Here is a 14643-nt window from a genome sequence, read left to right as displayed (position 1 = left end):
CAGCATATACCTAACCTACTGATATAACGTAATGTACCAGCATATACCTAACCTACTGATATAAACCTACTGTATAACCAGCATATACCTAACCTACTGATATAACGTACCAGCATATACCTAACCTACTGATATAACGTACCAGCATATACCTAACCTACTGATATAACGTACCAGCATATACCTAACCTACTGATATAACGTACCAGCATATACCTAACCTACTGATATAACGTACCAGCATATACCTAACCTACTGATATAACGTACCGGCATAGTGATTCAGCGTCGAAGTATCTGGAATGTCTGTGGTCGATGATGACGAGGTCGTGGTGCTTTTCCTGGAAACACTCCAGCGCTGCCTCTGGCGTCCTCGCCACGTTACACCTGAAGTTGGCCTTCTCACACGCCCAGCAGAACCCATTATTCTGGCTGTCCTCTTTGGCAAATACTAACAGTACCTGTAAGGGGAGAGGTTGGAGGTTAAAGGTCAAATACTAACAGTACCTGTAATGGGAGAGGTTAGGGGTTATAGGTCAAAGATTAACTGTACCTGTAAGGGGAGAGGTTAGGGGTTAAAGGTCAAATAGTAACTGTATCTGTAAGGGGAGAGGTTAAATGTCAAATACTAACAGTACATGTAAGGGGAGAGGTTAAAGGTTAAAGGTGAAATACTAACTGTACCTGTAAGGCGAGAGGTTAGGGGTTAAAGGTCAAATACTAACAGTACCTGTAAGGGGAGAGGTTAAAGGTTAAAGGTGAAATACTAACTGTACCTGTAAGGGGAGAGGTTAAAGGTTAAAGGTTAAATACTAACTGTACCTGTAAGGGGAGAGGTTAAAGGTTAAAGGTGAAATACTAACTGTACCTGTAAGGGGAGACACTGTGCGCACACACAACCACACACAGTCAGTGAGTGTACACATACACCCTCCTACCCAAGCAGCATACTTTCACATAACCCCTGGCTTGCGTTAATCCATGGCTTTTAAGCGGCATCTAGGTTTCGCTGCGGCGCGCGCACACACACACACACACACACACACACACACACACACACACACACAGAGAGAGAGAGAGAAGGCAGGTAGCTAGATGAGTCACTGGGCCTAACAGACGTCATCGTGGACCAGTTGGCAGGAGACACAATCAATGTACAGAATGGGAAGTTTGTTCAGCAGGCTCACGGTTTGCATCACAACTGCAAAATTGAGTTAAAGGTACAAAGACGTCTCTCTGTTCACTTAAAGTCCAGGAGGCCAGGAGCTAGGAGGACAGGAGGCCAGGAGCTAGGAGGACATGAGCTAGGAGGCTAGGAGGCCAGGAGCTAGGAGGCCAGGAGCTAGGAGGCCAGGAGCTAGGAGGACAGGAGCTAGGAGGCCAGGAGCTAGGAGGCCAGGAGCTAGGAGGCCAGGAGCTAGGAGGACAGGAGCTAGGAGGACAGGAGCTAGGAGGACAGGAGCTAGGAGGCCAGGAGCTAGGAGGCCAGGAGCTAGGAGGACAGGAGCTAGGAGGACAGGAGCTAGGAGGCCAGGAGCTAGGAGGCTAGGAGCTAGGAGGACAGGAGGCCAGGAGCTAGGAGGCCGGGAGCTAGGAGGCCAGGAGCTAGGAGGACAGGAGGCCAGGAGCTAGGAGGACATGAGCTAGGAGGCTAGGAGGCCAGGAGCTAGGAGGCCAGGAGCTAGGAGGCCAGGAGCTAGGAGGACAGGAGCTAGGAGGCCAGGAGCTAGGAGGCCAGGAGCTAGGAGGCCAGGAGCTAGGAGGACATGAGCTAGGAGGCTAGGAGGCCAGGAGCTAGGAGGCCAGGAGCTAGGAGGCCAGGAGCTAGGAGGACAGGAGCTAGGAGGCCAGGAGCTAGGAGGCCAGGAGCTAGCAGGCCAGGAGCTAGGAGGCCAGGAGCTAGGAGGACAGGAGCTAGGAGGACAGGAGCTAGGAGGACAGGAGCTAGGAGGACAGGAGCTAGGAGGACAGGATCTAGGAGGCCAAATATTTATCAAACACCTATTTTTCAGTGGCAATTGATGAGACTATAACAGAGAAAATAGTCCAAGAACATTTTTACAAAAATGATTTTTCATTTCAGTTCACTAAAACAAGACAGAATTATCTTTGTGACTAAAATGTAATTACTAAGTGGACTGGATAACAGTTTTTGAAAAGATTGAAAGCTTTTTAGTAATAAGCACAATTAATATTATCAGGACAGATGCAAAGCGCAGCTATAGTTCAGCAGTGGGAAGGATGCATCAAACCCAGCACACACAGACTCAGCTGGTGAGCTGCAGGGAGAAAGAGATGAGTGTGGGAAGACAGGCAGACTGGCTCCGCCTCCGATTATACCCATCTCGCAGGCGACTTTCTTAGTTCACCTTTTAGCTAATAACTAGTCATCACCAGCCTTCTAGTTAGCTACCCTTTGTCTGAGCTGCTTCAGGAAATTAAAAACAATAGCAGCATTGAGTTTAATAGTAAAACAACAATCTAGCTATGTTTTTCTCTCCCTTGAATAGGTTATAGAAAAGTAGGCTGTCTGAAATTATAGTCTAGTCTAGCCCTCCCAGTTTTCCCTCTGCATTTTCATATACAGGATCCTTAGCCAACGTAGCCAAGTCTCCTTCTTTTCCTCAGAGAAAACGTCTTGATTCGAGCCGCCGCTACGTTTTTCTTTCTTTCTATAGTTCATTTCTTTAGGCTAAAACCTTGTTCAGTCATGTTACCTCATTAACTAGCTATAGCTAACAACCTGGGGTGTGTTCAGTTGGACGCAACGTTTAGATAGAAATATGCTATGAAGAATAAACATGCCGATCTGACATGTTGAATAAGGAATAACAACGGCTCTATTCAAGGAATTTCTATCTACAACGTTCGAGAAAGTTTTACAACTTGGCCTTGGAAACATTACCAGTAGCCTACTGAGTGTAGCCATGGTAACATTACCAGTAGCCTACTGAGTGTAGCCATGGTAACATTACCAGTAGCCTACTGAGTGTAGCCTTGGAAACATTACCAGTAGCCTACTGAGTGTAGCCATGGTAACATTACCAGTAGCCTACTGAGTGTAGCCATGGAAACATTACCAGTAGCCTACTGAGTGTAGCCATGGTAACATTACCAGTAGCCTACTGAGTGTAGCCATGGTAACATTACCAGTAGCCTACTGAGTGTAGCCATGGTAACATTACCAGTAGCCTACTGAGTGTAGCCATGGTAACATTACCAGTAGCCTACTGAGTGTAGCCATGGTAACATTACCAGTAGCCTACTGAGTGTAGCCATGGTAACATTACCAGTAGCCTACTGAGTGTAGCCATGGTAACATTACCAGTAGCCTACTGAGTGTAGCCATGGTAACATTACCAGTAGCCTACTGAGTGTAGCCATGGTAACATTACCAGTAGCCTACTGAGTGTAGCCATGGTAACACTATATCTGACTGGGTTAATAACTCCTCTGACTGGGTTAATAACTCCTCTATATCTGACTGGGTTAATAACTCCTCTATATCTGACTGGGTTAATAACTCCTCTATATCTGACTGGGTTAATAACTCCTCTATATCTGACTGGGTTAATAACTCCTCTATATCTGACTGGGTTAATAACTCCTCTATATCTGACTGGGTAAATAACTTTATTTTGAGTTAATGGGGACCCACTGACTCAGACTTGAGCACTTGGACCAGGACTCGAGCACTGGGACTTGGACTTCAGCCATAGGGACTCGTGACTCAACCATTTATAACTCAGGCATCGACTCGAGCACAGGAGACTTTGGATTCGATTCGGAAAGACCGACAGACAGTTAAGGGCAGACAGACAGTCAAGGACAGACCGACAGACAGTCAAGGACAGACCGACAGAGAAAGAAAGACAAAAGACAAGGCATTTAGTTGACTAAAATGTCCCCACTGTTTTCGTCATTTTGACAATAACTAGAGTAAATCATTATTCAGGAGACAAAAATGTGCCTAAGACATAAGGATATTTAAGACAAAAGGACTAAGACTAGACTAAATCTGCGTGCGTAGTTGGGATGGCGGGATTTGCTGATTCATCCAGATGAATTGTCTGGCTTTAGTCACACTAACCCTTCACCTCATCCAGTCTCCTCTCAGACCAAATCAGGCCACATCAGAGCACACAGGGGTTTCCCCTACGCACAGATCTACCATCAGCTTCAGCTTCCCAATCCTAACCGTAATCATTAGTGGGGGAAATGCATCCTACTCTTACCAGGGCTCCAAGAAGGCCCAGCTAGCTAGCTAGCCTAGCATAACATTTATTTGAACCATATTCCATTTAGAAAGGCCCAGTTTGCCTAGCCTTACCAAAGATAATCTATTATATTGACAAGATAGCCGAGTGACCGCTGTAACAATAGAAATACATGTCTTCCAAAATGGAAGGCAGGAGGAAGGAGGCAAAATCAGGTGGAACCATTCTAGCCAATGAGAGGTTGGATACGCGTGTGAACAGCAAGCACAACTCCGATATCGAGTTATTTTTTTCAAAGTTTGAGAAATACCACATGCGTCCACTTATATCAGTGCACCCGTAACAACCAAACCATTACGTAACATCTATTAGATCAAATAAACATTACGTTGCAAACTAGCAATTACATTTTTTGTTGACCAAATTCGACACTCTCATTGAGTAAACCTTCTCGCTTCAACCTCTTCCTCTCTGGCCTTACCTAGCCCAGCGCTAACACAAATCACTTTCTACTTAGGTCTAGCTAGCCTAGCTTAAACTAGCCTAACTCAAACCATATTCCACCAAGGCCCAGCTACGTAGCCTAGGCTAACACAAATCACATTCCGCTTAGGTCCAGCTAGCCTAGCTTAGCCTAACACAAACCATGTAGTTTAGCCTAACACAAACCATATTCAACTTAGGTCCAGATAGCCTAGCCTTGCCTAGCAGAGCGCCGCTAACACAAACTACATTCCACGTAGGTCCTGCTAGCCTAGCAACACAAATAATATCCACTTACTGTAGGTCCTGCTAGCCTAGTTTAGCGCTAACACAAACCATAATCCACTTATCTTCACACCCCTTGTCATTACAGGCAGCATACATATCCCGAGTAGTAGATGCATCATCGCAGAGCGATGGAGGCAGCTATGGAGGCAGGAATGCTGTCTGGAATTAGATGACAATTCCACAGTGGCATGTTGTTAGAAAAGTCAACATTCCTGCAGAGCCATGCAGGCAGACAGGAGGATTAGATATAGGTTATGTTCTGTGGGCCCAGGCCAGGTCCTCTCAGGTAGACTGCAGACAGACAGACAGACTGCCTACAGACAGACAGACAGACAGACAGCGGTAGGAAAGTTAATTACTGCTAACACAGCTATTCAGACATGGGAAACCTTCTTGCTGTATGACTTAAGCTATTCTGATAACACCCGTTCACAGTAGACGAGGTGGGAAAGCTACTATTCTGCTAACAGCAGTTCACAGTAGACGGGGTGGGAAAGCTACTATTCTGCTAACAGCAGTTCACAGTAGACGGGGTGGGAAAGCTACTATTCTGATAACACCAGTTCACAGTAGACGGGGTGGGAAAGCTACTATTCTGCTAACAGCAGTTCACAGTAGACGAGGTGGGAAAGCTACTATTCTGATAACACCAGTTCACAGTAGACGGGGTGGGAAAGCTACTATTCTGCTAACAGCAGTTCACTGATAACACCAGACGGACGGGTGGGAAAGCTACTATTCTGATAACACCAGTTCACAGTAGACGGGGTGGGAAAGCTACTATTCTGCTAACAGCAGTTCACAGTAGCCAGGGTGGGAAAGCTACTATTCTGCAAATAAACCCATTCACAGTAGTGATGGGAAAGCTACTATTCACTGTAAACCCATTCGGGATGGGAACTACTATTCACTGAAACTACTGCTAACACACTCACTAGCCTAACTGTAGATAAGGTAAAGCTACTGCTAACACACACACTAGCCTAACTGTAGATAAGGTAAAGCTACTGCTAACACACCCACTAGCCTAACTGTAGATAAGGTAAAGCTACTGCTAACACACCCACTAGCCTAACTGTAGATAAGGTAAAAGCTACTGCTAACACACCCACTAGCCTAACTGTAGATAAGGTAAAGCTACTGCTAACACACCCACTAGCCTAACTGTAGATAAGGCTAAGCTACTTAGCTACTGCTAACACACACATTCAGATAGATGGCTAGTGTAGATAGTGGTGGGTAAACTACTTAGCTACTGCTAACACACACATTCAGATAGATGGCTAGTGTAGATAGTGGTGGGTAAGCTACTTATTGGGCTTACAAACACACCCATTCAGATAAGAGTGAAAAAATCGTCTTACTGTGTCTAACTTAAGATGTCTGCAAACACACCCATTCATGGGTAACCTTACTCTACAACACACTGATAAGGTACTATGCAAACAAACCTATTCAGATAGATGTGAAATCTTACCGCACAACACAAGATAACCTGCTAATAAACCTATTCAGAAGGCAATCATGGGAAATCTACTACTTGTCCTGTCCATACAGCAGCCGGTAAACTGTCCATACAGCAGGCTGTAAACAGTCCATACAGCAGGCTGTAAACAGTCCATACAGCAGGCTGTAAACAGTCCATACAGCAGGCTGTAAACTGCCCATACAGCAGGCTGTAAACTGTCCACACAGCAGGCTGTAAACTGTCCATACAGCAGACAGTCCATACAGCAGGCTGTCCATACAGCAGGCTGTAAACTGTCCATACAGCAGGCTGTAAACTGTCCACACAGCAGGCTGTAAACTGTCCACACAGCAGGCTGTAAACTGTCCACACAGCAGGCTGTAAACTGTCCACACAGCAGGCTGTAAACTCTCCATACAGCAGGCTGTAAACTGTCCATACAGCAGGCTGTAAACTGCCCATACAGCAGGCTGTAAACTGTCCATACAGCAGGCTGTAAACTGTCCATACAGCAGGCTGTAAACTGTCCATACAGCAGGCTGTAAACTGTCCATACAGCAGGCAGTCCATACAGCAGGCTGTAAACTCTCCATACAGCAGGCTGTAAACTGCCCATACAGCAGGCTGTAAACTGTCCATACAGCAGGCTGTAAACTGCCCATACAGCAGACAGTCCATACAGCAGCCTGTAAACTGTCCATACAGCAGACAGTCCATACAGCAGCCTGTAAACTGTCCATACAGCAGGCTGTAAACTGTCCATACAGCAGGCTGTAAACTGTCCATACAGCAGGCTGTAAACTGTCCATACAGCAGGCTGTAAACTGTCCATACAGCAGGCTGTAAACTGTCCATACAGCAGACAGTCCATACAGCAGGCTGTAAACTGTCCATACAGCAGGCTGTAAACTGTCCATACAGCAGGCTGTAAACTCTCCATACAGCAGGCTGTAAACTGTCCACACAGCAGCCTGTAAACTGCCCATACAGCAGGCTGTAAACTGTCCATACAGCAGGCAGTAAACTGTCCATACAGCAGGCTGTAAACTGTCCCATACAGCAGGCTGTAAACTATCCATACAGCAGGCTGTAAACTGTCCATACAGCAGGCTGTAAACTGTCCATACAGCAGGCTGTAAACTGTCCATACAGCAGGCTGTAAACTGTCCATACAGCAGGCTGTAAACTGTCCATACAGCAGGCAGTAAACTGTCCATACAGCAGGCTGTAAACTGTCCATACAGCAGGCTGTAAACTGTCCATACAGCAGGCAGTAAACTGTCCATACAGCAGGCTGTAAACTGTCCATACAGCAGGCAGTAAACTGTCCATACAGCAGGCAGTAAACTGTCCATACAGCAGGCTGTAAACTGCCCATACAGCAGGCTGTAAACTGTCCATACAGCAGGCAGTCCATACAGCAGGCTGTAAACTGTCCATACAGCAGGCTGTAAACTGCCCATACAGCAGGCAGTCCATACAGCAGGCTGTAAACTGTCCATACAGCAGCCTGTAAACTCTCCATACAGCAGGCTGTAAACTGTCCATACAGCAGGCTGTAAACTGTCCATACAGCAGGCTGTAAACTGTCCATACAGCAGGCTGTCCATACAGCAGGCTGTAAACTGTCCATACAGCAGGCAGTCCATACAGCAGCCTGTAAACTCTCCATACAGCAGGCAGTCCATACAGCAGCCTGTAAACTCTCCATACAGCAGGCTGTAAACTCTCCATACAGCAGGCTGTAAACGTTGTAGACAACTGATGAAGGCTGTTGTTGGTTGGATAACGACACTTCTTTCTGTTTATTGTCATTGTTGTTTTACGTTGGTCTAAACAACTCATTCTAATAAATATAAAAATTATTCTGTAATTTAATGACAGGGACTATAATGTTGCACCTGTAGCAGTGACAGAGATGTACCTAATGCTGGAAAACAACAGGAAAACAGTTAGACGTGCCCTCCTCTGTGATTCAGACTTCCTGTAGTAGTTCACTGGATCTGGCACAGCCCTGTGTTTATACCACAGACCAGTCAGACCGTACGTACTGCTAAAGTCCTCCCTGAGACCCGATGAAAATGACACACACACACATACACATACACATACACACACACACACACACACACACACACACACACACACACACACACACACACACACACACACACACACACACACACACACACACACACACACACACACACACACACACACACACACACAGGGGCATTCCTGTGCCATTTCAGAAAGTTGCAGGGAAATACGAATCACTGATACATTTTGCTTGTCTTATAGTTTACTTGGTCAAATCAATGAGTTCTCTAATACGTTCAATACATTTAGCTGATTTCCTACACAGTTCAATAAATGTTTTCATTTGGTTTAATTCCGTTTTATTCAGAGAGAGACATCGAGAGGGATAGAAGGGGAGAGTGAGGGAGAGAGACATCGAGAGGGATAGAAGGGGAGAGAGAGTGAGGGAGAGAGACATCGAGAGGGATAGAAGGGGAGAGAGAGTGAGGGAGAGAGGGATAGAAGGGGAGAGAGAGTGAGGGAGAGAGACATCGAGAGGGATAGAAGGGGAGAGAGAGTGAGGGAGAGAGGGATAGAAGGGGAGAGAGAGTGAGGGAGAGAGACATCGAGAGGGATAGAAGGGGAGAGAGAGGGAGAGAGACATCGAGAGGGATAGAAGGGGAGAGAGAGTGAGGGAGAGAGGGATAGAAGGGGAGAGAGAGTGAGGGAGAGAGACATCGAGAGGGAAAGGAGGGGAGAGAGAGTGAGTAAGAGTGAGAGAAAGTGGACTTCTACTCCAAACTAGAAATATCTTCTCCTTCTGGTAGATTCAACAGAGTGTGAGGCTCTTCTTTTCTAGGAAGTGTTCTACTCTGCTAGCCAGCACCTCCCTAACCAGGTGTTCTACTCTGCTAGCCAGTACCTCCTCTAACCAGGTGTTCTACTCTGCTAGCCAGCACCTCCCCTAACCAGGTGTTCTACTCTGCTAGCCAGCACCTCCTCTAACCAGGTGTTCTACTCAGCTAGCCCAGCACCTCCCCTAACCAGGTGTTCTACTCTGCTAGCCAGCACCTCCCCTAACCAGGTGTTCTACTCTGCTAGCCAGCACCTCCCCTAACCAGGTGTTCTACTCTGCTAGCCAGCACCTCCTCTAACCAGGTGTTCTACTCTGCTAGCCAGCACCTTCCCTAACCAGGTGTTCTACTCTGCTAGCCAGTACCTCCCCTAACCAGGTGTTCTACTCTGCTAGCCAGCACCTCCCCTAACCAGGTGTTCTACTCTGCTAGCCAGCACCTCCCCTAACCAGGTGTTCTACTCTGCTAGCCAGCACCTCCCTAACCAGGTGTTCTACTCTGCTAGCCAGCACCTCCCCTAACCAGGTGTTCTACTCTGCTAGCCAGCACCTCCCCTAACCAGGTGTTCTACTCTGCTAGCCAGCACCTCCCCTAACCAGGTGTTCTACTCTGCTAGCCAGCACCTCCTCTAACCAGGTGTTCTACTCTGCTAGCCAGCACCTCCCCTAACCAGGTGTTCTACTCTGCTAGCCAGCACCTCCCCTAACCAGGTGTTCTACTGTTCTGCTAGCCAGCACCTCCCCTAACCAGGTGTTCTACTCTGCTAGCCAGCACCTCCCCTAACCAGGTGTTCTACTCTGCTAGCCAGCACCTCCCCTAACCAGGTGTTCTACTCTGCTAGCCAGCACCTCCCCTAACCAGGTGTTCTACTCTGCTAGCCAGCACCTCCCCTAACCAGGTGTTCTACTGCTAGCCAGCACCTCCCCTAACCAGGTGTTCTACTCTGCTAGCCAGCACCTCCCCTAACCAGGTGTTCTACTCTGCTAGCCAGCACCTCCCCTAACCAGGTGTTCTACTCTGCTAGCCAGCACCTCCCCTAACCAGGTGTTCTACTCTGCTAGCCAGCACCTCCCCCTAACCAGGTGTTCTACTCTGCTAGCCAGCACCTCCCCTAACCAGGTGTTCTACTCTGCTAGCCAGCACCTCCCCTAACCAGGTGTTCTACTCTGCTAGCCAGCACCTCCCTAACCAGGTGTTCTACTCTGCTAGCCAGCACCTCCCCTAACCAGGTGTTCTACTCTGCTAGCCAGCACCTCCCCTAACCAGGTGTTCTACTCTGCTAGCCAGCACCTCCTCTAACCAGGTGTTCTACTCTGCTATCCAGCACCTCCCCTAACCAGGTGTTCTACTCTGCTAAGCACAGGTGTTCTACTCTGCTAGCCAGCACCTCCCCTAACCAGGTGTTCTACTCTGCTAGCCAGCACCTCCCTAACCAGGTGTTCTACTCTGCTAGCCAGCACCTCCCCTAACCAGGTGTTCTACTCTGCTAGCCAGCACCTCCCCTAACCAGGTGTTCTACTCTGCTAGCCAGCACCTCCCCTAACCAGGTGTTCTACTCTGCTAGCCAGCACCTCCCCTAACCAGGTGTTCTACTCTGCTAGCCAGCACCTCCCCTAACCAGGTGTTCTACTCTGCTAGCCAGCACCTCCCCTAACCAGGTGTTCTACTCTGCTAGCCAGCACCTCCCCTAACCAGGTGTTCTACTCTGCTAGCCAGCACCTCCTCTAACCAGGTGTTCTACTCTGCTAGCCAGCACCTCCCCTAATCAGGTCAACAAAGACACGTCTCACACACTAAGGCTAAACATATTACATGGGGTATTGTGTCTGTGCTGACAAAGGGTCTCTATAGTATAAACTATCGCAAATAGTGTGAGTCAATACTATGGGATGCATCAAATCAACCTGCTTCAGCAACGTCTGGGTCCCAAAAAAGCACCCTATTCCTTATATACAGTATGTACTGCAGGTAATAGGGAGCCATTTGGGACACACACTTACAGTAGTTGTGAACACGACACACGTCTTACTCCGGACACTTAGATGAGAGGTTAATTACTCTGAACACTTAGAGGAGAGGTTAATTACTCCAGACACTTAGAGGAGAGGTTAATTACTCTGAACACTTAGAGGAGTAGTTACTTACTCTGAACACTTAGAGGAGAGGTTAATTACTCTGAACACTTAGAAGAGAGGTTAATTACTCTGAACACTTAGAGGAGAGATTACTTACTCCGGACACTTAGCGGAGAGATTACTCACTCTGAACACTTAGAGGAGAGGTTAATTACCCCGAAGACTTAGAGGAGAGGTTACTTCCTGTGAACAATTAGAGGAGAGATTACTTACTCCGGACACTTAGCGGAGAGGTTACTCACTCTGAACACTTAGAGGAGAGGTTAATTACCCCGAAGACTTAGAGGAGAGGTTACTTCCTGTGAACAATTAGAGGAGAGGTTACTTACTCCGGACACTTAGAGGAGAGGTTAATTACTCTGGACACTTAGAGGAGAGGTTAATTACTCTGAACACTTAGAGGAGAGGTTACTTACCGGACACTTAGAGGAGAGGTTAATTACTCTAGACACTTAGAGGAGAGGTTAATTACTCTAGACACTTAGAGGAGAGGTTAATTACCCTGAACACTTAGAGGAGAGGTTACTTACTCTGAAAACTTAGAGGAGAGGTTAATTACTCTGAACACTTAGAGGAGAGGTTAATTACTCTGAACACTTAGAGGAGAGGTTAATTACTCTGAACACTTAGAGGAGAGGTTAATTACTCTGAACACTTAGAGGAGAGGTTACTTACTCCGGACACTTAGAGGAGAGGTTACTTACTCTGAACACTTAGAGGAGAGGTTAATTACTCTGAACACTTAGAGGAGAGGTTACTGGGTATTTGTTATTGAGTGTTCTGGAACAATGAACATTCTAAGAAAAACACAAGCACTCCAGGAACTAAAATCACCTACAGTGAAAGTTTAAAAATGCCTTCTCACACAGACGCCCCTCCCCCCTCTCGCTGGATCTCTCTCTCCTCCCTTCATCCCTCTCTCTATATTATCCCCCTCACCCCCTCGCTCTCTCTGCCCCCTCTCTCTCGTCACCTCACTACTGGATAGTTTAACACTAGACAAAGGAGAGAGCAGAGTGTTTGAGAGATGTGGTATAATGAGCCATTGACCATCAGTCAGAGAATGTCGGCCTTGCGGTGAAGTCACACACACACACACACACACACACACACACACACACACACACACACACACACACACACACACACACACACACACACACACACACACACACACACACACACACACACACACACACACACACACACACACACACACACACACACACACACACACACACACACACACAGGCACACAGGCACACACACACAGGCACACACACACTCATATATAACGTGCATTGTTCATTATAGTATGTCCATAGTGGTTGATGTTTGGCTCTGTTGCCTAGACAACACCAGGGTCCGCCACACACAAAGGGTCCATTAACAGTTTTTTTCCTTCAGTTTGAATGTTTGAAAGGGGGATTGTTGTCTTAAAGACACTCAATCATTTTCAAATGGGAGATTATAGGCCTTGTTGTTTTGGGGGAAATCACAAAGTTGACCGTTTCCAATCTGATCAGGACATTCAACAGAGGAACCAATAGAAACTGTACCTCAGTTCTCAGTCTGATCAGGACATTCAACAGAGGGACCAATAGAAACTGTACCTCAGTTCTCAGTCTGATCAGGACATTCAACAGAGGGACCAATAATAGTTCTCAAACTGTAGCTCAGTTCTCAGTCTGATCAGGACATTCAACAGAGGGACCAATAGAAACTGTACCTCAAGATGATCTTCGTATAACCTCATTGGTCCAAACTGCACCTGGGTAAATGTGTTCTGAAACAAAAGGAAGGAGAATGGTTAGACAAACAATAGTTACGCAGCACAGGCCCCAAAACATGTCATAGTCTCCTCAATGTAATGTAGAGAGAAAAATAAATAATTTAAACTCTGATGAGAGAGAGACTAAAGAGAGAGAGAGAGAGAGTAAAGACAGAGAGAGAGATAGTAAAGACAGAGAGAGAGAGAGAGAGAGAGACATCAGCACCACAGGTAACTGCATGCTGAATTCTGCAAAAATATCCTCTGTGTACAACGTAAAACACCAAATAATGCTTGCAGAGCAGAATTAGGCCGATTCTCGCTAATTATCAAAATCCAGAAAAGAGCATTTCAATTCTCCAACCACCTAAAAGGAAGTGATTCCCAAACCTTCCATAACAAAGCCATCACCTACAGAGAGATGAACCTGGAGAAGAGTCCCCTAAGCGAGCTGGTCCTGGGGCTCTGTTCACAAACACAAACACACCCCACGGAGCCCCAGGACAGCAACACAATTAGACCCAACCAAATCATGAGAAAACAAAGGATAATTACTTGACACATTGAAAAGAGCAAATCTGGAATGCTATCTGGCCCTAAACAGAGAGTACACAGTGGCAGAATACCTGACCACTCTGACTGACCCAAAATTAAGGAAAGCTTTGACTATGTACAGACTCAGTGAGCATAGCCTTGCTATTGAGAAAGGCCGCCGTAGGCAGACATGGCTCTCAAGAGAAGACAGGCTATGTGCTCACTGCCCACAAAATGAGGTGGAAACTGAGCTGCACTTCCTAACCTCCTGCCCAATGTATGACCATATTAGAGAGACATATTTCCCTCAGATTACACAGATCCACTAAGAATTCGAAAACAAATCCAATTTTGATAAACTCCCATATCTATTGGGTGAAATACCACAATGTGCATCACAGCAGCAAGATTTGTGACCTGTTGCCACGAGAAAAGGGCAACCAGTGAAGAACAAACACCATTGTAAATACACCCATATTTATGCTTATTTATTTTATCTTGTGTCCTTTAACCATTTGTACATTGTTAAAACACTGTATATATATATATATAATATGACATTTGTAATGTCTTTATTGTTTTGAAACTTCAGTATGTGTAATGTTTACTGTTAATTTTTATTGTTTATTTCACTTTATATATTCACTTTATATATCATCTACCTCACTTGCTTTGGCAATGTTAACACATGTTTCCCATGCCAATAAAGCCCTTGAATTGAATTGAATTGAGAGAGAGAGAGAGAGAGTTGAGAGACAGAGATAGAGAGAGAGAGAGAGACAGAGAGAGAGAGAGAGAGAGTGAGAGACAGAGATAGAGAGTAAAGAAAGGAGAGAGAGAGAGAGAGAGAGAGAGACAGAGACAGAGAGAGAGA

The 14643-nt window shown here is 46.3% G+C and overlaps 1 protein-coding gene across 1 annotated transcript; it reads right to left on the bottom strand.

Annotated features, from left to right (window-relative positions):
• Positions 1–82: 82 nt before the first annotated feature.
• LOC121843245 (high affinity cAMP-specific and IBMX-insensitive 3',5'-cyclic phosphodiesterase 8B-like) lies at positions 83–13353 on the bottom strand. The gene is made up of 2 exons (XM_042312816.1): positions 13194–13353; positions 83–461 (listed from the first exon to the last, which is right to left on the bottom strand). The coding sequence occupies exons 1-2, from the start codon at positions 13218–13220 to the stop codon at positions 249–251; spliced, it is 240 nt and encodes a 79-aa protein (XP_042168750.1). The 5' UTR covers positions 13221–13353; the 3' UTR covers positions 83–248.
• Positions 13354–14643: the final 1290 nt, after the last annotated feature.

Source organism: Oncorhynchus tshawytscha, unplaced genomic scaffold (assembly GCF_018296145.1).
Source record: "Oncorhynchus tshawytscha isolate Ot180627B unplaced genomic scaffold, Otsh_v2.0 Un_contig_5371_pilon_pilon, whole genome shotgun sequence".
In the NCBI taxonomy this organism is placed as follows: Eukaryota; Metazoa; Chordata; class Actinopteri; order Salmoniformes; family Salmonidae; genus Oncorhynchus; species Oncorhynchus tshawytscha.
The sequence above is the reverse complement of the archived record's forward strand: the minus strand, read 5'-3'. Positions and strand labels throughout refer to the sequence as shown.

Coding starts and splice junctions, on each gene's coding strand:
- LOC121843245 (XM_042312816.1), bottom strand. CDS start 13,220: ATGAGGTTATACGAAGATCATCTTGAG. Junction 462..13,193: donor TATACGAAGATCATCTTGAG/GTACAGTTTCTA, acceptor CTCCCCTTACAG/GTACTGTTAGTATTTGCCAA.